Genomic DNA, 27432 nt, shown 5'->3' with positions numbered 1-27432 from the left:
CAAAATCTATGAGCTAGTATTGATATAAGTTGTCTCTAACTGAAGGAACAAATTTTATCCTCAAAAATCTGTTATAGGCCTCTGTATATATTTTTTATTCAACTTTAACGAAAAATAAAGGCATATCAAACCTATAAGACGCAAATGCCCTCTAAACTATAACCCTGGCAAAATATTTTACTGTGATCATGAAGAACACGTTCTCTAAGAACTCCTCCATCCTCTGATACCAAACAAACTAAAATTTTCAACAATAAAGTGTGATTTTTGAAGGTGGAAAGTTTATCACCAGAGTATACGACAATCAGACGTTTCTAGCTGTTTCTAGCTTTGGGCGGAAAATCCCTTTGAACTTCTTTGCTTTATTACATTATTTAGAACAATAAGGAAAATATGACAAAAATTGTCCTGGATAGCGAAGTTGTGTCAGAATATACTACAATAATCAGAAATTACATTTACTATCAAAAACAATTAAAATAACGCCTGTGGATGCTATATTTACGTTCAGATAATTTTCGCATTTTTTATGGGTCATACTGTACACAATCAACACTGATCTTGATTGCATCGCTCGTTCTCGCAAGAGCAGACGACGCAACTAAAGTACTCTCCACTTGATATACGTTAGTTAAGGTCATAGAGCAAACAAAATTTAATTGTTTTTTTTTTACAGGGCGTTAAGATGCAGCTGATCTACGTGAAACAAAGTATTATCATTTAAGGGCGTTGATACAGAATGAAAAATTTGATTGATTTTTACGTGGCGTTACGATTCAATTCATTAATGTGGACTTAAGTTAAATTACTGCAGGATGTTGATAGAGCTTGGAATTTTTAATTAATGACCTACAGAGCATTGAGGTCTACCTGATCTACAAAGAATAAGGTCAAATTACTCCAGGGCGGTAATACAGTTTGGAATATTCAATTGATGTTCTAAAGGGCGTTAAGATGCACCTGAACTACATAAGATAAGCTTGAAACATTCCAGGACGATAAACAGGCTAGAATTTCCAATTGATGGCATATAGGACGTTAAGATATACGTGAGAAAGGAACAAATTAACCCAGAGCGTTGATATATTTTGACAATTTCGATGACATCAATCATAGCGTTGAGATGCACCTGATCTTCAAAGGATAAAGTCAAATTACTCCAGGGCGTTGATACTACTAAGAAATTTCTATTGATTTTAAACAGAGCGTAAATATTCTCCAGATCTTGCAAAGATCTATATGGAAAAAAAATTACTTCAGACCATTGATATAGCTTAGTCGATTGATGTTATACAAAGTGTTAAGATGTTTCTGAACTATGTGAAATAAGGCCAAATTACTCCAGGGCGTTGCAAAAGCTTGGAATTTTTAATTGATGTCCTACAGGGCTTTGCAATGTACCTGATCTACATAAAATAAGCTCAAATTACTCCAGAGCATTGATACAGCTTGGAATTTTCAATGGATACAGGGCATTAGGTTGCACCTGATTTACGTAAGACAAGGTCATTGGACAAGGTCGTAAGGCAAGGAAAATAGATATCGAACAGGGCGTTAATATGAATTGATTACATGACAAAAGTCCAAATTACTCCAGGACGTTGATATTGCATGGAGTTTTCAATTGATGTCCTACAGGGCGTTAATGTGCACCTTATCTAAGATCTACGTGAGACAAGGTAGAATTACTCCAGGGCGTCAATACAGATTGGAATTTTCAATCGATACAGGGCATTGAGGTACACTTGATCTTCGTAAGACAAGGTCAAATAAGTGAAGGACGTTCATACATCTTAACATTTGTCCCACAGGGCGTTAAAATGCAGCTTATTTACATGTAACAAGGTCAATTCACTCCAGGGCGTTGAATATTTAATTGATGTCCAACAGAGCGTAAAGATGCACTTGGTCTACATAAAATGAGGTCACATTACTCCAGGACGTTGATAAAGCTTGAATTTTCAATTGATGTCCTATAGTGCGATGAGATGTATTTGATCGACATAGGATTATGTCAAATTACTCCAGGGCGTTGATAGTGCTTGGAGTTTCTATTGAGGTCACACAGAGCGTCAAGATGAACTTGATTTACTTGGGATGAGGTTAAATTAGTCTAGGGCATTTAAACAGCTTGAAATTTTTTAATAATGTCCTACAGCCATGTACGTTAAGATGTTGCTGATCTATATGAGACAAGTTCAAATCACTCTAGGGCGTCAATAGATTGTAGCTTTCAATCGATGCAGGTCATTGATGTACACCTGATCTACGTGAGACAAGGTCAAATCAGTCAAGGGCGTTCGTACATCTTGACATTTGTCCCACAGGGCGTTAAGATGCAGGTGATTTACAAGGCACGAGTCCAAGCTACTCCAAGGCGTTGATAATGCTTAAAATATTCAAGTGATATGGGACGTAAAGATGGGCGTAAGGATGCACTTGGTCTACATAAGGGAGGTCAAGTTACTCTTCGGCGTTGATAAAGCTTGAATTTTTAATTGATGTCATACAGGGCGTTAGGATGCTACGGATCTATATGGGACAAAGTAAAATTACTCCAGGGCGTTGATACAGCTTGTAGTTTTCAATTCTGATGTACGTGGAATAATGTGAAATTACTCTAGAGCGTTGATACAGCTTAAAAACTTCGATGGAATTTTTACAGGGCGGTAATATGTTCTATATGAAGATCTGAAAGAAATAGGGTAACAGAGCGTTGGTAGGTACAGGTTGGAAATTTCGATTGATATCTAATGTGGCGTTAGATTGTTGTTGATTTTGCACATTTTTTTCTATGACTTCGGGTGAAAAATTCAAAAAAAAAAATCTGAGAAAAGCTTCTTAGTCGTCGACTAAGCGCGACTAAGCAGGACGACAGGGCTGGCTAAAGGGCGCCATTCATCATTGTTCAAGAACAATGAAACATCTGATAAGGATGATATTGACGAATTCCATGTCAAATCGGTCGGTAACAGAATTCGACTATCTTCAATTTGCAATGAATTTTGCACATGTTTTCATTATGGTACAATAAGTGTTTTCCATAGAAAAATCGATCATTTCAAGCGTTTGATAGAATAAGGACGTGAGTCACATGATCGATTTCTCTTCATCAATTACACTAAAACCCATTTTTTTTATTTTCACTATAGCATCTCGATGGAAAACAGATGTTTGGGACAAAGTTTCGTGATGGAAACTTTTTTTTTCAATAAAGAAAGATTTTCTAACCTATTTGTAATATACCATACCTCTTTACCGGTCCAAAATGATATTTGATTGTGAACTTAAGAAAAACTATTATGTTCTATCCCAACTTTATTGATCTGAGGATACCCGTAATAAAATCTCAACTCAATGATCAAACTTTCCTCCATACGTCATCACCCTGCATCATGCGAAGACCTCCAGTCTCCGTTTGTTGAATTAGTTTTCCCTAGCAATCTAATGTCACCACGTCATCGTCATCGAACGACAAGGAAAACGAAAAAATGCCACAAACTTGCGTCGCGTCTAGGTAGGTATTTTCCATCCTCTTAGATCAATATCACGGGATGGTCTAGCTAGATGTTGACAACCGGAAGCAGCGTGGGGGCGACCCCAACCCAACAATATCTAACAACCACTGTATGGAAACTAGGAAACAGATGTTCGAACGATGGGGTCCAGCAAAAAAAAAAAAAAAAAAATAACAAAAGCTGATCTTATGTGTGCCCTGTCTCAAGAACGAAAGAAAATCGAATTCGTAGCTAACAGATGTCACCTACACTGAACCTTGAGGTTGGCGGAATATGGGCAAAAATACGGAATACCTTAAGCAATTTGATCTTAACTTTGTCCAAAGCTGATCATACCCACAATTTAAGTTTTTGAGTTGTGTTGAGATTATTTTATTTTCTTATTCTTCAATAAATCTTGAGTGATCAAAAAAAAAAAAAAAGAAATCGGACAACATATCATGGACCGATGCACGCGTTCACTCGTTGACGTTTGAGCGGTGCCGTGTTATTTACGTGGCCATAGGCCAGGAGAAGTGGATGAACTTGTCATTCATTTTTCTGTCAAATCTCATACAAAATCTACTTTTTCTTTGACAGAAATTCACTCTAGGTGAACCACTTCCCCTGGCCTATGGAAACGAGTGAATTTCGGCACCGCTCAGACGTCAAATAGTGAACTCGTGCACTGGTCCATTGAAGAACTCCAAATTTGAACCTGTGTTCATTACTCACACCATGACCTACTTTGCAATATGCTAAGCTTATCTTAGCTTAGCTTAGCTTAGACTGACAACACATATCAATGGTTGCTATTCCGAGATTGACCGAAGTCAGTGAAAATGCACAAAAATTATCTACTAGAAGTTCGGCTGGGATTGGCCATAATCTTCTTCAGTGTGCATAATTCAGTGCCTCTATATATACATGGTCGTCGTAGCGCTGCAGGAGGTGTGCTGGACAGGAGCATTGGTGCGAACGTTTAGAGGTAATCATACCATCTACCAGAGCTGCGGCAACACACGCGAGCTGGGAACAGCTTTCATAGTGATGGGTGATATGCAAAGGCGCGTGATCTGGTGGTGGCCGATCAATGAACGAATGTGCAAGTTAAGAATCAAAGGCCGATTCTTTAACACTCCGGAAGCACTGATGATGACAAGGACGCATTTTACGCGCAGCTCGAACGCGAGTACGACCGCTGCCCAAGCCACGACGTCAAGATCATCATAGGAGACTTAAACGCTCAGGTTGGCCAGGAGGAGGAGTTCAGACCGACGATTGGAAAGTTCAGCGCCCACCGGCTGACGAACGAGAACGGCCTACGACTGATAGATTTTGCCGCCTCCAAGAACATGGCCATTCGCAGCACCTACTTCCAGCACAGCCTCCCGTATCGATACACCTGGAGATCACCACTGCAGACGGAATCACAAATCGACCACGTTTTGATCGATGGACGGCACTTCTCCGACATAACCGACGTCAGAACCTATCGTGGCGCCAACATTGACTCCGACCACTACCTGGTGATGGTGAAACTGCGCCCAAAACTATCCGTCATCAACAATGTACGGTACCGACGCCCGCCCCGGTACAATCTCGAGCGGCTGACACAACCGGATGTCGCCAATGCGTACGCGCAGCATCTTGAGGCAGCGTTGCCGGATGAGGGCGAGCTCGATAGGGCCCCTCTTGAGGACTGCTGGAGGACAGTCAAAGCAGCCATTAACGACGCTGCCGAAAGCATTGTCGGATATGTGGAACGGAGCTCAAGAAACGATTGGTTCGACGAGGAGTGCCAGGAGGTTTTAGAGGAGAAGAATGCAGCGCGGGCTGCAATGCTGCAGCATGGTACGCGGCATAACGTGGAACGATACAGACTGAAGCGGAAACAGCAAACCCGCCTATTCCAGGACAAAAAGCGCCGCCTGGAAGAGGTGGAATGCCAAGAGATGGAGTTGCTGTACCGTTCTCAAGAAACGCGGAAGTTCTATCAGAAGCTCAACACATCCTGCAAAGGCTTCGTGCCGCGAGCTGAGATGTGCCGGGATAAGGATGGGAACATCTTGACGGACGGACGCGAGGTGATCGAAAGGTGGACGCAGCACTACGATGAACACCTGAATGGCGCAGAGAACACAGGCACAGAAGGTCAGGACAGCGAAGGCGATGGCTACGTCAGCACAGCGGACAGCGGAAATCAACCAGCTCCCACGATGGGGGGAGTTAAGGATGCCATTCAACAGCTCAAGAACAACAAAGCCGCTGGCAAGGATGGTATCGGAGCCGAACTCATCAAGATGGGCCCGGACAGGTTGGCCGCTTGTTTGCATCGGCTGATAGTCAGAATCTGGGAAACGGAACAGCTACCGGAGGAGTGGAAGCAAGGCGTTATATGCCCTATCTACAAAAAGGGCGACAAACTGGAGTGTGAAAATTATCGTGCAATCACCATCCTAAACGCCGCCTATAAAGTGCTATCCCAGATTCTCTTCCGTCGTCTATCACCTATAGCAAACGAGTTCGTGGGAAGTTATCAAGCAGGTTTCATCGACGGCCGCTCGACAACGGACCAGATCTTTTCCGTGCGGCAAATCCTCCAGAAATGCCGTGAGTACCAGGTCCCTACGCACCATTTGTTCATCGATTTCAAGGCGGCATACGATAGTATCGACCGCATAGAGCTATGGAAAATCATGGACGAGAACAGCTTTCCCGGGAAGCTCACAAGATTGATCAGAGCAACGATGGACGGTGTGCAAAACTGCGTGAAGATCTCGGGCGAACACTCCAGTTCGTTCGAGTCTCGGCGGGGACTACGACAGGGCGACGGACTTTCGTGCCTGTTGTTCAATATTGCGCTTGAAGGTGTCATGCGGAGAGCCGGACTTAACAGTCGAGGAACGATTTTCACGAGATCCGGACAATTTGTTTGCTTCGCGGACGACATGGATATTATTGGGAGAAAATTTGAAACGGTGGCAGATTTGTTCACCCGCCTGAAACGCGAAGCAACAAGAGTCGGGCTAATGGTGAATGCGTCGAAAACAAAGTACATGTTGGTTGGCGGAACTAAGCGCGACAGGGCCCGCCTAGGAAGCAGTGTTACGATAGACGGAGATACCTTCGAGGTGGTGGACGAGTTCGTCTACCTCGGATCCTTGTTGACGGCTGACAACAATGTTAGTCGGGAAATACGAAGGCGCATCATCAGCGGAAGTCGTGCCTACTATGGGCTCCAGAAGAAACTGCGGTCAAGAAAGATTCACCCCCGCACCAAATGCACGATGTACAAAACGCTCATAAGACCGGTAGTCCTCTATGGGCATGAGGCGTGGACTATACTCGAGGAGGACTTGCAAGCTCTTGGGGTTTTCGAACGCCGAGTGCTAAGGACGATCTTCGGCAGCGTGCAGGAGAACGGCGTGTGGCGGCGAAGGATGAACCACGAGCTCGCTCAACTCTACGGCGAACCCAGTATCGTGAAGGTAGCTAAAGCTGGAAGGATACGCTGGGCAGGGCATGTTGCAAGAATGCCGGACAACAACCCTGTAAAGATGGTGTTCGCCACGAATCCGGTCGGAACAAGAAGGCGTGGGGCGCAGCGAGCTAGGTGGATTGACCAGGTACACCAGGACCTGGAGAGCGTGGGTCACAGTCGAGGATGGAGAGAAGCGGCCATGAACCGAGGGAATTGGCGAAATATTGTTGGCGAGGCTTTATCAAGATAATTGATGTAAAGCCAAATAAGTAAGTAAGTAATATATACATGGTCAATAACAGCGCCGGCCACGTCCTTGCAGTCAGGTGGGATTGGGGGAAGGAATATTAGTGTGTAATCTTTGCTATTTGGAGACCGTGTTAGCCTCTGCATCTCCGCAAAGGTTACTGGGAGGGATGTTTGTTAATGGGAAGGATCGTTGGGTCACACGATTCACTTTGATAAGCGATTAGACCATGACAAATAATTATTTGTGAGATATAAACATGCTTATATGTAAATATAATATTTTCATTTGATATGAACAATATCTATGTAGAGAAATATTTTGCCGACACTTGAGGTGACGAACCTTTCAAAGTTTGTTGAATAAAGTGAACCTTTTGGAAGTCTACACTTGAAGTGCCGAACCATTCAAAGTTTTTTTTTAATTATAAAAATAAAGGTAAAAAGAAGAAGGTGTTTCGAATAAACAAAAATTTAGACATAAATAATTTATGAATCAGGGTTTATGTCGACACTCACAGTGACGAACCATTCATATTTCTTTGAAAAATCATATTTACGTCTCACCGTTGTAACGATTAAAGGTGCAGTCATACATATTTTATAGATTAGAAACAGTAGCATGAAACGAGCTCACCAATTGATCCGCAATCATTGAGCAGCAACAATCCTCTTTCGGCTTCACTCGTTTGCTCGGCTATATAAAAGCACTCAGAGAAAATATGCACAATGGATAAGCTCATTGATTTGACGTTTGAGCGGTGCCGAATTCACTCGTTGCCATGGTCACGTAAATAACACGGGTCTGGTTTGGAAGCTACAGAATTATCGGGTACGGGTCGGGTTCGGTTTTGAAAAAAGTCGGGTTTAATCGGGTTTGGTGAGAATTGTGAACAGAGTAACAACATGAAAGTTTCCCTATGCATCAGAAACGATGAATTTTTCATCTTTATGAACTTGGGTTTTATTCGGGTTTTTTTTACAAACCTTTTTAGGGTTTCGGGTCGGGTTCGGGTTTGAACAGCGAAAATTTTTCGGGTTCGGGTAGGGTCCGAGTTTGCCATTCAATTATTGTCTCGGTTCCGGGTCGAGTCCGGGTTTAGAGAAATAAAATAAGTCGGGTACGGGTCGGGTTCGGATTTGGAGAATGTGAAACCCGACCATCTCTATTAGTTAGGCGCTTAGTTTGGTGTAATATAAAACTATGGTGGTCCACATTTTGTTACAAATGAATAAGCTATTTTTTTTTTATTTTGGTAGAAATTATGTTCCATATGGTATAGCAAAGTTGAAGCCCAGTCAATTTCAAGCATCTTTGCAAAATAATTATTTTTGTTGCTCTTAAATTGATCGATTGAGAGCTTTTTTTCCTATGTTGTTCATATAGAATGGTCCATAGAAAACTTGTTTTCTGGCTCCAGCGTTTTCAATTCAAATATCTCATCAAAGTAGTCTATGAAGTACGTTAGAGCTTTGAAAAACTCGTTATTTTGAGAGTGAAGGAATTTGCTATTTCTTTCTATTTGAAAACTATTGTTGTTTATCTTGCAAAACATGCTTACTTATCCTGTGAATATCTCTGATTGGGACAAAAATAATAAAATATCTTCTGACGGTATTCGAAAGATTAAATGGACTGATATACGGTCGGTGTTCAGACAGACTGAACCAAGTGCTTTTTAATTGTATCAGGAACACGTACTCAAGCCATTTGAAATATAGAAATATTGGCATCATTCGCTGTGATAATGTAACTTATCTATTTGGTGATACATTTGTATCAAAAAAGCATTGAAAAATCAAAATCAATGGAGTCCGTAACGTATCTTTAGAATGCCAAAATATCATCTATTCCGGTCTGTCTGAACACCGACCACATCATATCGAAAAAACAAGATATGTGTTTTTTTGACGTTGGATATCGTCTTACGGCAACATATGGGGGTACAATTCAGAAAAACGAAGAATTGAGCATGTAACGAAAAATGGTCAGGTTTTGACCGCTAATAACTCAGTCATTTATCGATAGATTTTCAATATTTATCCATGAATCGATTAGAAATTTATCTACGCGTCGATTCAAATGGAGGACACTATTGATTATAAGTGTTCGCGCCGTCGCGGGTGGCTTTCGGACACTTTTCCAGAAACTCGAATTCACTTGAAGACGAAGATCACTTTATTCGCGAACACTAAATTACAACAATTTATTCGGGGAAAAACACGGAAAACGATCTTCACACCGCGACGGATTTATTAACTACTGAATTGCATCTTCTGTTTATCTGCTTACATATAACACAACGATAGCACAGCACAGCTGGCCGTTTGTTCGCTGTGTGCGTATCAAGAGAACAGCAAGAGAAAACTCTTACGCTCTTGTCCTAATCTAGGATGCACATGTTGACTTAAGTTGTCGAATACAATTCACGTCTCGCTCTATCATACGCCGGCCACTTTGAAATACTGATTTCAATCTTCCTGCTCTAACTAACACGGCCAAACTTCTCTACGTACAATTTAAATTTCATATTTTGCTTTAGTCTGCTAAGAATTTTCTCAAACTAGCTATCTGGATGATGTTTTGTATATCACCCTACTGGTGTTAGTTACTGTTGTTGTGCATGTCCTCCTGACCCAGTTTCGCTGTTAGTTGCTTCAAACGTCAATACCCTGATCTATATTTGCTCCATTTGTTTACTACAGGGTTGATGCTGCTGCTGGGTGGCCGAATGGAATTGATTTTTATTGGTGTCCTTCCAGTCAATGGACACTTGTACATAGTTTCTGAATGATAGCAGAGTCTGACATAGTAGCTGCGTTCTCCGATGCTGCAACGATCGCTGGTCGAGTCGCTGAAAAATATGAACGGATGCTTTTTTACCATATTAATCGTAAGACTTAACGACTTGCCTGGATCGGAGGCCTCTATGGCCTCCGCGGATGCCGGATGGCATTGATGAATTTTTTGTCCTAGTTTGTTTGAGTATCGTTGGGTTGTTGTGCGACGAGATTCGGCTGCTGAATGATCAGATCGGACGATATCATTTGCTGGACCTATCTAGACGGAAGTGGACGGACGTGGTACTGACGGTACATTATATGTTGGATTTGGTAGTTTCTGCATTCGGTGGCTATCGATGGTGATTTGTTGTCTAGGTTGATGTCGCTGGAAAATATGAGAGGGTGCTGTTTTACCCTTTTAATCACACTGACAGAAATCTTGCCTGGAGCGGAGGCCTCCTAGGCCTCCGCAGGTGCCGGATGGCACTGATGACCCTTGAGCATGTACGATGATGTCGTAGGAATTTGCATGCTCCTGCGATGCTGTTGCAAATCACCTCAAACAATCGAACGTATTTAACCATGATTATCAAAAAATGCGGGCGCCGTAGCGCTGGCGTTTGAACGCCGCTGTGTTGTTCATGCTTTGAACGAATCGACATTTACATGCAACCTAGGACCACCACCGAAGACAATACCGACCTCGCTTCAACATATGATTGGCGGCTTAGGATTTTCTGGACTGCCAAGAACTAGGGCGAATCGGAGCTGGGGGAAAGATGAGCGGATTACTTTTTACGAAATATGATAAATACAAACAACTTAGCTGGTATGCGGAGGTCGAAATTAGCGACCTCCGCCGATGGAGGAGTCCTAGTTCTCTCCATTTGGTTGATTAATATTGTCTTTAATCGGTAGTACACAAATTTTGGAGATTGCTTTGCGATAACTACCATCCTTTGTTTTGACAGTCACGACTCGTACATTCCCATCGCCACCAGCGTGAACTTCTGTCACGCGCCCTAGTTGCCATGCCAAAGGAGGTTGATTTTCTTCCTTCAGAATCACCATGGTTCCCACCACGACGTTATTCCTTCTCACTGTCCACTTCGTCCTGTTGTGATCGTGGCATTCCGCATAAAAACGCGGAATGCCACGATCCATTGCAGAATGGGCACTTATTGGATGATTTGATGACGGTATGGCATACGGACGGCTTTGACGAATTTTGGTCGGAATAGTTGAGAGACTTCGTTGGAGCAATTGATTGGAGAACTGAGCAATAACTACGCAGAAACGAGATGATATTCTCATATGTTGGCACATTTTTGGAATTGTGATGCGTTTCCCACTGTCGCAAAGTGGCAGGATCCAGTCGGGAGTAAACCATGTATGCCAAAATTGTACTCCAGCGATCTGTCTGCTCACCGATCTTTTGGAGCATTTGGAGATTTTTCTCAAATCCCCCGATTAGGTTACTCAACCCATCATAACTTTCCCGCTTTAGGCTTTCCATCGCAAAAATCGAATCTAAATGCGCTTTCACAATCAATTTCTTGTTTTCGTAACGGGTTTCTAACGCCTTCCACGCTACGCTGTAATTAGCCGACGAAAGTTCTATCGATTCGATCTCTTGTAGGGCCTCTCCTGACAGGGTACACTTCAAATAACTGAATCGGTCCATGTCGTTGAGCTGCATATTATCGTGAATTAAGCTACGAAAGCTGTCACGAAATGTAACTCACTCCTTAATTTTCCCACCAAACGACGGAAGGCGAATTTCAGGTAATTTCACCTTCGAAAACGACGAATCGGAGCGGTTGCCGGGTTGACCAACTCTATCAGCACTCGAAACAGATGGATGTGGGGGTGCAGGTTGCATTGATAATAAACTTGCCTTTGCTATGCAATATTGGTCTTCAAATTCGCTAAGCGCGCGCTCATTCTTCTCATCCAATTCTAGCTATGTGTCCTCATCATCAGACGTTTTGACACTTGCTGTTTCTAAAATCAGCTCAATTTGTTCACGTACCACGTAAAACTCTTTACAGGTTGCTTCCAGCATTTGCAGTCGGACAGGGATTTGCCTTTCGTCACGTGCTTGCTCATAATTCCTCACGAACTTCTCTACACCACTCAACGTACCTAGTAATCGACGTTCGCGCTTCGTAAGTTCTCTCAGATCCGACATGATTTGATCAGCACAAAATTTCCTTTTGAACCACTGTGTACAGCACTGTGACTAACTACGGTTGACGTAATTAATCAAATATAACACTCACTACACTGCACTACACTGGCACTCCCGATCGACTCGACGTTCCACAGATCGCGACCTCAAGAGACAGATTGACTGCTCAACGGACAGACTGCAGCGAGGGGAACGGCGACCCAAGAGAAAAAATACAATCCGAACCAACCCAGCAGACTTCCAAGACCAACTTAAGATAGCGGAGTACTCAGGGCTATGCACCATAAAAAGAGGACAATACTCGCATGCACTGTTTAATCAATTTATTGAGCCACAAACAATTGGCCACTTTACAAACATGCACTACTTCCCTTGTATGTTCCGAGGAGTCCAATTCCAAGCCAACTTCCTGTCGTTGTGGCGCTTCAAAACATCCACTAGGCTGCCGTACAAAATGACCGCTGATTAGTTGCTCCTAAATCGTGATGATCTTCCCAATGGCGCCGAATTGACTTCACAATAGCTCGCAATGAAAGGAGTCCCGTCAATCCAATCAACGATGGCGCTGGAAGTTTTCACTGATCGTCTTCCCAGGCTTTGATCACTCCGAAGCCCTTCCGGAGGAATTTTTGCACTTGAAACAGTCTTCCGAGCCGTGCAATTATTTTGCCGACGGCTTTCGCGCACTGATAGTCTTTTAGTTCACTAGTCAGCAACACTATACAAGGGACTTCTGACTTGTCCCACGAATTCAATCCACAATTGTTCGAGAAAGTGTCCGATTCCGAAATTAATCCGGTTCGAAGGACCAAATGTTCGCGCCGTCGCGGGTAGCTTTCGGACACTTTTCCAGAAACTCGAATTCACTTGAAGACGAAGATCACTTTATTCGCGAACACTAAATTACAACAATTTATTCGGGGAAAAACACGGGAAACGATCTTCACACCGCGACGGATTTATTTACTACTGAATTGCAGTTATCTTCTGTTTATCTGCTTACATATAACACAACGATAGCACAGCACAGCTGGCCGTTTGTTCGCTGTGTGCGTATCAAGAGAACAGCAAGAGAAAACTCTTACGCTCTTGTTCTAATCTAGGATGCACATGTTGACTTAAGTTGTCGAATACAATTCACGTCTCGCTCTATCAATAAGCAACAAACTATTGAAACATCGTAAAACGTTGACCCTTTTCTTATCTAACCAATCACGTTCAAGCACATTTTTCGGTTCCGCTTCCCACTATAAAAGCGCACCGCACCCTGCTTCTTCCCTCATTCTTCTTTTTGCCGTCTGACTGTGAACACGGTCGGCGAGCAAATTTCGAGAGTCATTCGCGTCCTCAGTTCAGTTTTCAATAGGACGCGAATACAACACGCATTAGAACCGAAGAACCACGCATTTCGGAGCCGCAGAAACTGAAGCCGCTCATTTGAGTGCACCAGCCAGCATAATCGTTTTCGGCCAGAAATCCGTCGCTACCAGCCAGTGCTCCGCTGTCATTGCCATGCGACACAGCACACATCGTCATCCGCACCGCAAATCTCATCGGGCGAGGCAGATTGAAACCAGTGCGCCGTCAAAATGTGTCCGTGTTACGCAAATTCAACAATTCAATCGGCCCTTTTGAGAGCCAGCAAATGTGTTTTAAAGAGTTATTTGTATAATATTCCCTAATGTGTTTACCACATACAGCCAAACCTCTTTTTGCGCTCACTTTTTTTACGCTCCCTCTTTTTGCGCCCCCTCCATTTACGCTCCAAATTCCAACTTACGCTCCCTCTTTTTACGCTCGAAATTCCAAATAACGCTCCCTCTTTTTACGCTCCAAAAATTCCATTTACGCTCCTGCCTGATAACGACCCACGAGAACCAATTTAGTAGCGTATTTTTGGAACGGGACCGATGGGTAGATGCCGGAAATCGATGTCCGATGCCATTTTGAATCCAAGATGGCGACTTCCGGTTTGGGAAAATCACTTGAAACCCACTATATATGGGTATTTTTGGAACGGTACCGACGAGTAGATGGCGGAAATCGATGTCCGACGCCATTTTTTATCCAAGATGGCGACTTCCGGTTTGGGAAAATCACTTGAAACCCACTATATATGGGTATTTTTGGAGCGGGACCGACGAGTAGATGACGGAAATCGATGTCCGACGCCATTTTGAATCCAAGATGGCGACTTCCGGTTTGGGAAAATCACTTGAAACCCACTATACATGGGTATTTTTGGAACGGTACCGACGAGTAGATGGCGGAAATCGATGTCCGACGCCATTTTTTATCAAAGATGGCGACTTCCGGTTTGGGAAAATCACTTGAAACCCACTATATATGGGTATTTTTGGAGCGGGACCGACGAGTAGATGACGGAAATCGATGTCTGACGCCATTTTGAATCCAAGATGGCGACTTCCGGTTTGGGAAAATCACTTGAAACCCACTATATATGGGTATTTTTGGAACGGGACCGACGAGTAGATGACGGAAATCGATGTCCGACGCCATTTTGAATCCAAGATGGCGACATCCTGGGTTTTAATCGATTTTCCCCGTTCCAAAACCAAACCGGAAGTCACCATCTCGGATTCCAGAATGTCGTGAGACATCGATTTCAGGTATCTACTCTGCTGTCCCTGTTCCAAAAATATCCATATTGCATTGGTTTCAAGTGACTTTCCCAAACCGGAAGTCGCCATCTTGGATTCAAAATGGCGTCAGACATCGATTTCCGTCATCTACTCGTCGGTCCCGTTCCAAAAATACCCATGTATAGTGGGTTTCAAGTGATTTTCCCAAACCGGAAGTCGCCATCTTGGATTCAAAATGGCGTCGGACATCGATTTCCGTCATCTACTCGTCGGTCCCGCTCCAAAAATACCCATATATAGTGGGTTTCAAGTGATTTTCCCAAACCGGAAGTCGCCATCTTGGATAAAAAATGGCGTCGGACATCGATTTCCGCCATCTACTCGTCGGTACCGTTCCAAAAATACCCATATATAGTGGGTTTCAAGTGATTTTCCCAAACCGGAAGTCGCCATCTTGGATTTAAAATGGCGTCGGACATCGATTTCCGTCATCTACTCATCGGTCCCGTTCCAAAAATACCCATATATAGTGGGTTTCAAGTGATTTTCCCAAACCGGAAGTCGCCATCTTGGATTTAAAATGGCGTCGGACATCGATTTCCGCCATCTACTCGTCGGTACCGTTCCAAAAATACCCATATATAGTGGGTTTCAAGTGATTTTCCCAAACCGGAAGTCGCCATCTTGGATAAAAAATGGCGTCGGACATCGATTTCCGCCATCTACTCGTCGGTACCGTTCCAAAAATACCCATATATAGTGGGTTTCAAGTGATTTTCCCAAACCGGAAGTCGCCATCTTGGATTTAAAATGGCGTCGGACATCGATTTCCGCCATCTACTCGTCGGTACCGTTCCAAAAATACCCATATATAGTGGGTTTCAAGTGATTTTCCCAAACCGGAAGTCGCCATCTTGGATTTAAAATGGCGTCGGACATCGATTTCCGTCATCTACCCATCGGTCCCGTTCCAAAAATACCCATATATAGTGGGTTTCAAGAGATTTTCACAAACCGGAAGTCGCCATCTTGGATTCAAAATGGCGTCAGACATCGATTTCCGTCATCTACTCGTCGGTCCCGTTCCAAAAATACCCATATATAGTGGGTTTCAAGTGATTTTCCCAAACCGGAAGTCGCCATCTTGGATTCAAAATTGCGTCGGACATCGATTTCCGACATCTACTCGTCGGTCCCGTTCCAAAAATACCCATATATAGTGGGTTTCAAGTGATTTTCACAAACCGGAAGTCGCCATCTTGGATTCAAAATTGCGTCGGACATCGATTTCCGACATCTACTCGTCGGTCCCGTTCCAAAAATACTCATATATAGTGGGTTTCAAGTGATTTTCCCAAACCGGAAGTCGCCATCTTGGATTCAAAATTGCGTCGGACATCGATTTCCGACATCTACTCGTCGGTCCCGTTCCAAAAATACCCATATATAGTGGGTTTCAAGTGATTTTCACAAACCGGAAGTTGCCATCTTGGATTCAAAATGGCGTCGGACTATGATTTACGTCATCCCTATTGATACCCTCGAGAAGTACCACGGATAAACCCCACCTCTTCGCAAAACTTCTCGAGAAAAAAAAGAAAAGCTTTATGACGCCTCTAATTCTTTTTACGCTCAAAATTCGAACTTACGCTCCCTCTTTTTACGCTCCAAATTCCAACTTACGCTCCCTCTTTTTACGCTCCGAATTCCAACTTACGCTCCCTCCTTTTGCGCTCCGATTCTTTTTGCGCTCCCCCAGTTAGGGGCGCAAAAAGAGGTTTGGCTGTACTTGCTATAATCTCTTAATTCATCTCCTAGCATCATACAATAATTGATTTATCACGAATAATTGACTATACGGCAATTTGAAGCTGTTTCCGAGGATGCTGCTGCAGTGCCGTCGGGTTGCAATAACAGCACAATGCTAATCTGTACATCCCTTACCCAGACATCAGTTTCATATAGCCTATTTCCCAGATAAGAAAACGAAGAATATTAAAGGAGGAGCATCATCTGCTATTCTAAGGGTATAAAGCATCCCTCCTTCGTTGAATTCGGTTTCATTCTGTTTTCGCTTTCGAGCTGGTAAGAGCTCCTCCAAACCTGCTCAGCTCCTCGCTACCAGAGGCAAGCTGTTGTACGAGATGGCTGAAGAAAATCGATCAAAGCCGCTTGTTCAAGCGCACATCGTCATCCGCACCGTAAATCTCATCGGGCGATGTGTGGACCTAACGTTCACCTGGAATATTTGTTTGGAGAGCAAGATTTACCGCTTAGGCTCCTTCTTCCATCGACCGGTTTTATCGGTGTTGAAGTGTTAACCAACCAACAAACAAACCAAACGGCCCTTTTCAGGGCCACAAAATCAATGAAAAAGAGTTATTTTGAATTAATACATTTGAAAAACAATTCTTCAATATAATCGCCTAAGCTTCTAAATACATGTAAAGTGATTATTTTGTATTAACACAAAATAATAACACACAATGTCTATAATAAATCAGAATTGACATGCAACAAATAGTGTGAAAATTAATTGGATTTTTAGCAAAAGAAATGTTTCATAAGTTTGTGACTGTCTCAAGCCAGCAAATAGAAGAAGCTAACGTTATCCAACGTCACTTTGGCGGTCGTATCTCGGAAACAACCTCTTACTTTTTTGTGTCCCAAAGAAAATGCTATGAAAAGCAGCATATTTCAAACAGGAAAACTTCAAAAATTTTCGAATTGAAGGAGATATCAACTTTCTTTTTGTATGAAAATTTAAGTATTATTAGGTTTTATAAGCCGTCAACCTTATTTCACGAGAAATTTGTTATAAAAATATGGCGATTAAACAATTTCATAGATTTCAATTGTATGTTCAGCGGGTTTAGAGATGGGCAAAATTACCCATTTATGAGAGCGAATCATAGCCTACGATTCGTAGGTGACTCACTCACAAAAGTGAATCGACTCTTTTGGTCGATTCTGTGACTCAGTTCATAATATCGCATTAGAAACAAAAAAAAAAAACAGTTTTCGACTGAAAACACTTTCTACATAACTATTTTAACTATGTATACGTGTCTGATGTACATTACCATGAATCATCCAACTCCAAAATGTTATTCCTGTGAAATTTTTTAACTTGTTTTCAAAAACTATGGTGCTAGTGAACCGTATTTTTTTGTTTCAAAAAGCATCGTGATTCGTTAATTTTCGCGAGTCGACTCTTTTGAATAACTCGTGATTGAGTGCCCATCTCTTGGGATCCCGATTTTGGCCAATTGAAAGTCATTTTATCCTATTTTCAATGGAAATGATATATTCATAAATCAATATATCCGGTTTCCAATGGGATATAATCCACCTTTTTATTGCAAAAGGAATATGTTTTCATGGGCAATGCGATTGTTTGTGAGGTGAGTATTCACTGCACATCATTTTTTAGAATGGTTTTGACCAATTAAAGGTCAGTCTACCTTATTTTAGATGGAAATGTTATATTCACATAAATCAATATATCTGGATTCCACAGGAATTAAATCGAACTTACCGCAAAAGAAAGATTTTTTCATGGGCAAAACGATAGTGAGGGAAGTAAGCAAGGCACTTTTTTTCGTACGGGTTTGACCAATTAAAGGTCATTTTACCCTTTTTTTTAATGAAAATGATACACTGGAAAAATACATAGTACCGTCGAGTATTACGGCGTATTTAGCGTTACCATCTTTTTGTATCGACAACCATATATTACGTGATTTTTTTCCAGATTTAAGTTGAAATTACTACGACCAAACGCATAGTAAAATGGTAAATTTAACCACTTATTTCAGTCATCGTCGTAGCACAATGTTGACAACATTTTTCGTCCGGCATTAGTTCAGTTTTGATTTGTTAAACATTTCGCGGCAATCGCTCAGTTTGATTTGCATGGAATCGTTATTTTAATTACGTTCAAAACAAAGTATAATTTAGTTCATCGTTCATTTTCATTGAGATATTTAATGATTTGTTTTTTAAGGCTGTGTCGGAAAACGTACACCCCAGTAACAGACCGGGCGTCCGTTTAGAAATACCGGGACGGTCGTAAACCATTGAACGTAACAAGACGGCTCGCAAGCGGGATCACACCACACCAATGTAACTTCCATCATCGAAAAAGGTTTTGGACATAGCCATCAAAGACCTAGATCCCCAGCAAGAATACTAGTAGCAGCATCCTTTCCAGTGGCAACAAAACATCGGCACCCACGGAACAAACTTGTGTTACGTTGATGCGTAATCTGCTTCTAACGGGATAGATGTCGGGGAGGAGCTCGATCTGGAAGAGTCAGAAGGCGACGGAATCTTCAATTTCATGTTGGATCGACATTGTGGGGAACCCGGTCATCTGAAGATATGAACGTGGAAGCGGTAACTCTAGCAATCACGGCAAGATGACGTCGAACCGAGATTCTCCAATAGTTGCGATCGTTTTTTTATGAATATTCATCAATTCAGTATTGTCGCGCTTATCTTAAATTCTCGTCGAACTACGGTGGTAACGCGCAGCTTAAGATCGCGCAAGACTGCGGAATGATGAAACGTCATTTTCTGTTGTTGTTTTTCCTGTGATATTTTTTGTTTGGTTATTCTTCGTCCACCATATCAACATTCAAGTGGTATTTTAAGTTTGTTGTTCTCTGCTTTTAAATATTCATTATAAAATATAACTTTTCCGGTTTTATTTATCTTTTTGAAGGCTCTAATAATCCTGCACAACAGCGTCGCTGAATTTGAAGTCATGGCCGACATCCTACGAAAAGATCGGCATGAACACGCATCGATAAACACCGTGTATCACTGTCTTTACGATTATTACTACCTTGGAGTTAATAAGGATTGTCTTTCTAAAATTTATTCCAAGCACCGAACAACGATTTTAAATTGGATTAGAAAATACGAGGAGAATGCATTTTTCAGCCGGAAAGAACGAGAAAAAGTGTACATTCAATTTGATCCTGAACAGCGGAGATGGTTGGTGGATCTTTATCAAAAGTGTCCAATCATATATATGGATGAGGCCAAATCTGCATTTGAGCGTAAGTTCCGAAAGAACATCAGCACTTCATCTATAAGTAGAATCCTACATGCAGAAGGTTTTTCCTGGAAAGTGTTGGAGCGGCGGGCAGTTCAAATACGCATGCTGTTGGAGAAAAACTTGTATACAGAGGTGAATTCGTACGTCGACCACGCTGTTCAATGTTGAGTTTTATTGGGTACGTTGGAATGCTTGAAACGTATTCGACGGAAGGAACATTCACCCGAGAGAAATTCTTCAAGTGTGTTCGAGCGTTTGCGACATCAGGACAAGTGCAGCGGAGTCCTGGAAAGTACTCTTTGTGGATCTTAGACGGAGCACGTATTCATTGCCACAAGTCAATTGTCGAATACCTTCGATCGTTGGGTATAATAGTCGTATTTTTACCCGCATACGCACCGTTTTATAATCCAATTGAATTTATATTTGGATATCTAAAAAAATACCTGAAACGTGTATACGTTGAGAACAGTCGAAAGGACCTTACAGCAGTAATCGCAGCAGCTCTACGTCATTTCAAAAATTATGACTGTTCCAAAATTTTTGGTAAATGTGGTTATTTAGCTGGAGGGCAATTCGATCCCAGTCGTGGTCTTGGTCAGGATATGAAGCAATTTGGCTTTGAGACATGATAATTTCGAATGAATAAATAGCATTGGAGCAAGGAGCATTGATTTTAATAAAACGTCTTTTTCAATTTTACTTCATGGAAACAAAAATAACCCATTTCGGTTTAATTTAGAACCTCATTAAAAGTTTGAATCAAATATCATTATGGTCCACATCCAAGCAATCCGTAACACTCCTTGCCAAATCAACTGAAAATCTCGTTTCTTTTACCGCCACACCATTCCTCATTGCCTGTAACATCTCGTCGTATTCGTTTTGCTTTATCTCCAACATTGAAATTCGTTCGCCCATGATTTTGACAATACTGCTAAGTTGTTGGTGATCATTTTTCAACTCTTGGAGCACTTTTCGATAAGCTCCGTTAACTGTGCTGGCCACCTGAAGGTCAAGTCTTGCCCTCTCTAATAGTGTATCGCTGTGAACTGGAACGCTGCTGAATAGGTTGATGAGATGTTCGGGTGGAGCTTGATTTTTCAGATCTTCACGTTGGTCCAAAGGCTTACTCGAAATCCAACTCGCCCAACATCCCCAATTCACGTCATCTCCGCTCAAATATTTTCCATGGAACTGCTTAAGCTCTTCCTTCAGCTGATTGATTGAAGCCACCGATTCCGCACCAGATCGATCTTTTTCGAGAGGACGAAGGAGTTGGCTCTGCACTTGGTTCCATTGCTCCAGCGTCGTTACCGTTTCCGAGTACTTGTACACGATTACCAACATTTCATGCGATAACCAACTAACAAGATGCCTGCTTTCAAGTTTCGATGGAGAGAGGTTTCTCTTGGCTGACTTGTCCATGAAAACCAAGAATCGATCGCACTCTTCGAAGCAGGGCACTGTATCCTCCCACGAAGCAATAATCCGCAAATCGGTGGATTCAGTAAAGCGAACAGCGCGATGTGTGAATTTGGAGCAACAATTCCAAACTTCCATGGCAATTTCACTAGCAGAATCGCCTTCGACATTGATAGCACCACACTTCTCGTAGGACTTCTGGTTTTTGAACTTTTTCAGGCAAACATCTGCTTGAAATCTGAGCTTTTTACCATCGGCACCTACGGGTAGCTCAAGAATTGTACAGTTGCGAGAGCGGTTTCGTTTCACCTACAATTTTAGATATTTTGATAGCACACGTTGTAGAATGGTTGTACAATATTCACAAACCTTTTTTGACGCTGGGGCTTGTTTAGATGTTGACGGTTCATCAACGGAGTCAATCAAAACATCCAGAGGATTATAGGTGTCTTCAAGCGATTCGATGTCGTAGTCATCTTGTAGTGGATCCACGTAATTCAACACCTCTTCACTATCATCTTCAAGGTATTCAATTAATCCTTCTTCCGGAGAAGAATTTCGGAAGTCCGGGGTTTCCGGGGAGTCCATTCTGGCACACACAAACTGGCTAGCAAGGAATTCGATTTACCAACGAAATATCGACTGAAATCTAAAACTGATCACGGATTGTTTTTGTTTACGAACAAACAGAATGAAACGAAACGAACCGGCGAGACGGTGCACTATGACAGGTAATGGAGTCACTAAATTATGTTACAGTGATGACGCGTAAAATGCAGTAATTAAATCATGGTATTTTTTATTTTTTATTCTGATTAGTACAATCTGTATGAGTTTAGTGATTTCATATCGAACTTGCGCATTGTTTTCGCTATCTCATGAGTGTATTCCGGTAGGATTGAATTCTGAGCGATTATGATGGGATGTACAATATGTTTTGACTCTCGATATAGTCAACGTTACCATGCCTTTTCTATCAGTGTGTAATAAGTAGGGGTGGCCTACTAGCAGTGATGGGTATGGTAATAGTAGTAGGCTTGAATTTCGAGAAACTCACGTGGCCCAGAACAGTAGGGTAATTGATCCATTAGTTGTGGGTGTTCCTATAGTTGCGGTAGTGCCATTTACACTGATTTTTTTGAATGAGCTGCAATTCCGACACCGCCAATCCACGTATTGGCTTATTGATACACGGAATAACCGAAAACATAGTTCAAATTGCTTCAATTTTGATAAAATAACACCAAAACTGCTCAAACTTTTCTCACTTGTACCAATAGTTGCGGTAAAGTGTTCCTATAGTGGAGGATCCCATAAGAAAACAAGGGATACCGCAACTATAGGAACGCAAATAAAAAAATTACCTCAACTAAAGGAACAGTGTACCAATAGTGGAGGTATTATTTTTCACTGACATGCCGATGATTACTGCGATGAAATCAATTTTCTCATTAAGTAAATTGTCTTGTATTGGTGTTGTATTGGGAAGTACAACAATAATATGTACATTTATTGCGCTACTTGAATTTTGAGGGGTTAAATGAAGTTGAACCGTGCTTAGTACCTCCACTGTTAGAACATTTACCCTAGTTCAAAACCGTGAATCTCGTCAAGTAGCGTATGATGAGTGCATGGTTTTTTTTTTTTAATTATAGGTGTCATTGAAGGCTTTTAAATGCGGGAAATGCAGAGGGAAATAGAAAATTTTTCAACAGTAATTTTGGATTGCCCTTATTTTTGAGGCTTTCTACTTACAGCAGCGGTGAGCGTGAGATTCACTGGCGTCGCTGACTGTGATTTGCTCTGCTTCGCTACTGTAGAGTGAATTTCAAAAATGTTCGCAACTCTGCCTGCTAGCCCATGACACTTTTCCTCAAATTCCGCTAATGGTTGATTGTGAAGCTCCTTCTGACGTATGAAACTTCCTCAAACCTTAAAGCCAAGTTCGCCACAAGTCAAATAGTTCGAGGTGAAGGCACTCGAGAATCGTGTCAATGCCAAGTCAACATGCTCCGCATGTTTATTCATGATGTGTCACATACACAATTTGACACCGGCAGGTGAGAGCCTATTTTTAGCCCCTTTTAGAAAATTGCTCAACCATGACTTCTTACCTACTGATTAGGCGGCAACATCGCCGTGACAGGGTATCACTACGAATCAAAAGGAAACGAATTAAACGCTAATTAGCAGTTTGGATGGTCCCCAAGGTGGTGGCGTTGCGATTCGAAAGCTGCCGAAAATAGCGCGCAGTAAGGTGTCAGAATGTCACTCGTCTTATCGGCAAGATGGCGACGAAATTGCGTAACCGTGACGGCGGATTTCTGTGTCATGGGAAAGTGGTAGTCTCCAATCGCGTAGACATGGTTTGGGGCATAGAATGTGAGAAAAATAGGTGGTGTTTCCTTGTCGTTCTACTTAGCTGGCAAATCCAGATTTTGGTTACATTTTTCTCGTGCCAACCGAAGATTTGACTTCTAACACGAGACGCCTTAAGCTAAGTATACTGTTTTGCTCAAGAAAAGTAAGGAAATTCCTTGAATGAATGGGTCAATAAATTTGAAATTACATTTTTTCTCAACTGCGATCAGAAAAATGTGATTTTCTGGACCATTTCTGGGAAAAAAATTAACACGCATCGAGATAGACAATTCCTTTTCTTGTCAGTAGCAAACCAGCCTTAAGGCAGGGTTCATTTATTACGTAACGCTACACAGAAAAAAAATATTTAAATTTCAATGTGATGTAAACTGAAGTCTACTGTAAAAATAAATCAAATTCGTTTATTGTTACAGTATCGTGTAAACTTAAATGAATATACATTCAACTTTCAACTAAAAATGCTTGAATATTACATGATCGTGTAAATTTAAAGTGAATTTGATTGAAAAATAATGGATTGGTCGTTGAAAATTAGGTTTATTTTGATGCTCCAAATATGTGCATGAAAATAAACTTAAATTTACAACATATTTTTAGCTGTGTAGAATTGGGAAATTTTGCCGTTTGTGCCTAGTCTCCCTTCCCCTTGAACGTTACGTAATTTGTAGACGGCGATGAAATAGAGAATCAACATGGAACAAACATGTCATCTCAGATAATAACCGTAATGAACCAATGCACGAGTCCACTATTTGACGTTTTAGCGGTGCCGTGTTATTTATGTGACCATGGAAACAAGTGAATTCGGCACCGCTCAAACGTCAAATTAGTGAACTCCTGCATTGGTCCATAGGCTGTTTTTCATCGCGCCAATCTGTCATGAAACGGCCTGCTTTCCTGCATTATGCAGTTTCGTCGTAAGAATCATTCATGAATTCAACTGCGCAATGATTCATTGTTGCGAGTAGATCAATTGTAGTAACCTACGACACTTCAATACTAGCAACGGTTAGACCTAGCAACGATTGTTTAGTTGATGTTATTAGAAAATAAATGTTCATTACCTCTTCAGACTATAGCCAATACAGACGTGTTTTTCTACAACTCTCAACTGGTTATGGGCCCCGAATTTTGGCCATAGCCTGAAGAAAAGTTAATAAGCGTGAAGAGTTCTGAAGTGTCCGAAAATGGTTCTTCCGAGGGATGATTCAAATTCTCAAGGCGGCGGTAGAAGTACTGGCGGAGGAACGGCAGGGACCGGTCAAGGTGATGGAGCAACTACCAGTGGAGGCAGTGTGCGGCCAGCAGCTCCGGTTCGATCGTTTGGGAACGCAGTAAGTCTTCCGGCCATGGAGAAATTAAAAGGACGTCAGAATTACGTTTCGTGGTCCTTCGCAATGAAGATGATCCTGATACGTGAAGGTACGTGGCGCGCAGTGAAGCCTGCTGAAGACCAGAACGTGGATCCAGAGATGTGCGAACGGGCGTTTGAGACCATATGTTTAGCCCTGGAAAAGCAGAACTACAGTTTGGTCAAGACAGCGAAGACAGCCCGAGAAGCCTGGGAGAAGCTGCAGCAAGCTTTCCAAGACAACGGACTGATCCGAAGGTTTGGACTTCTCGACAAGCTAACATCCGTCAAGCTAGAAGAGTGTGAAACTGTTGAAGATTACGTGGACCAGCTGGTGACAACATCGAACGATTTGAGCGAGATTGGATTTGAAGTCAACGACCAGTGGCTTGCGTCCTTGCTGCTCAAAGGACTTCCTGAGTACTATAATCCGATGATCATGGGACTGCAGGCATCCGGGATCAACCTCACAGCTGACGTAGTCAAGACGAAGATCATTCAAGACGTGAAGTGGCCGTTGAAAAGTTCCGGTGAGGGTGGCGCTCTGTACACGAAACCGAAATCGAAGCATTCAAAGGTGGACAAGAAGAGTGGATTGTGTTTCACCTGCAACAAGCCTGGACATTTCGCTTCAAATTGCCCTCAGAAGTCATCAAAACCCAAAGGTAAGGCGTTGGTTGCAACATTGGCCGTTGGAACTGGTAGCGAAGACTGCTTGTATTTTGACTCTGGAGCGACGGCACATATGACGAGATCAAAAGATGGATTTGTGAAGCAAGTGGATTGGGTACATCCAATTGACACCGCTAGCAGCCATAGCATCAAGTCTGTTGCAAAAGGTACGGTCCAACTGGAGTTGGATGAAGGCCCGATTGAAGTTAAAGAAGTCTTGATGGTTCCGGAGTTGTCGGCGAATCTTCTGTCTATCAGCAAAATCTGTGAAAAGGATATGACGGTATTATTCAAGGCCGGTGGATGCGAGGTACGCGACGAGAACGGTGACATTGTTGTAACCGGAATTCAGCAAGATGGCATGTACAAGCTGATGACGAAGAAATCCCCGAAAGCGTTCTTGATGACCGATATGGAACTGTGGCATCGTAGTCTTGGACATCTGAATAAGCAGTTCATGGGCAAGCTAACAACGTTGGTCGATGGATTGGAGATACGAATAACGGACATGGACGATTGCATCGCGTGTGCGCAAGGTAAGCACTGCCGAGATTCTTTTCATTCTAGTGCTTCACGTGCGACCGATCTACTGAACTTGGTGCACTCCGACGTGTGCGGTCCGATTGAGGTGCCATCGATCGGCGGAAGTCGTTATTTCATTACGTTCGTTGACGACGCGAGCCACAAGGTGCTCCTGTATTTCATCGAGTCCAAGAGCCAAGTGAAGGAGGTTTACAAGCACTTCAAAGCAATGGTCGAGTGACACTCCGTACGAAAACTCAAAGTTTTGCGCACGGTCAACGGAACCGAGTATGTGAATTCGTCATTGGAGAAGATCATGCAACGGGATGGCGTGGTTCACCAAACAACGTGTCCATATTCTCCAGAACAAAATGGGACAGCCGAGCGTATGAACCGTACGCTGGTCGAGAAAGCGAGATCGATGCTGAACGACGCAGGACTTTCAAAGAAGTTCTGGGCGGAAGCCGTATCAACCGCGGCGTATCTGGTGAACAGAAGTTTTACCCGAGCCGTAGATGGAAAGACACCAGAGGAAGCTTGGAGCCAAAAGAAGCCGAACTTGAAGCATCTACGTGTGTTTGGTTCCCGAGTAATGGTGCACTGTCCGAAGCAGAAACGACAAAAGTTTGACCCGAAATCCGTTGAAGGCATCTTTGTGGGATACGGTGAACGTTCAAAAGGATTCCGAGTATTCAATCCAGCAAGAAATGATGTGATCGTTAGTCGTGACGTGGTGTTCATCAACGAAGGGCGTCCGATAACCTCGACAGCAACTGAGGACCGGAGCCACCCAGACAACCAGAAATCGCATGAATGCTCACGTTATAACTCGTTTATTCATACTAATTACATCAAACCCGCAAAATACCGTGGATAAACTCGTCAAATTGATGAGTTTCCTCGCATAAAATACTTTTTTCTGAGTTCATTTGTACATTTTGTTTCGTCTCGTACACTCGTACAAAGTAAGTCGGATCAATCCGTAGCAGCTGTCAAATCAACATTTGTTATCATAATTTAAGTCGCATAACATAACAGGTTAGTTCGAGAGAATATTTATACACTCGCATTGTATGTTATTGATCATCACATAATATATGCACGCATATCGCCTCCACTTTTGTACGTAGAAGGCCTTTTCGCGACATCTTATAAGTGAAATTTTGTACGTACAAAGCCTCCAGGTGATTTCGTTATGCGTACATTTTGG

General features: G+C 42.4%; 1 protein-coding gene across 1 annotated transcript; it reads right to left on the bottom strand.

Moving 5' to 3' along the window:
- Positions 1-19961: 19961 nt before the first annotated feature.
- Positions 19962-22175, bottom strand: LOC110679546. The gene is made up of 2 exons (XM_021854478.1): positions 21665-22175; positions 19962-21604 (listed from the first exon to the last, which is right to left on the bottom strand). Exons 1-2 carry the CDS (start codon positions 21881-21883, stop codon positions 20633-20635), a joined length of 1191 nt encoding a protein of 396 aa, XP_021710170.1. The 5' UTR covers positions 21884-22175; the 3' UTR covers positions 19962-20632.
- Between the last annotated feature and the right edge of the window lie 5257 nt (positions 22176-27432).

Source organism: Aedes aegypti, chromosome 1 (genome assembly GCF_002204515.2).
Source record: "Aedes aegypti strain LVP_AGWG chromosome 1, AaegL5.0 Primary Assembly, whole genome shotgun sequence".
Classification (NCBI taxonomy): Eukaryota; Metazoa; Arthropoda; class Insecta; order Diptera; family Culicidae; genus Aedes; species Aedes aegypti.
This window is presented reverse-complemented; position numbering and strand designations above follow the sequence as displayed.

Bases quoted from the DNA above. Each gene is read 5' to 3' on its own strand.
- LOC110679546 (XM_021854478.1), bottom strand. From the start codon at position 21,883: ATGGACTCCCCGGAAACCCCGGACTTCCGAAATTCTTCTCCGGAAGAA. The intron at 21,605-21,664 runs GTTTGTGAATAT...CTAAAATTGTAG, and splicing joins AAGCCCCAGCGTCAAAAAAG to GTGAAACGAAACCGCTCTCG.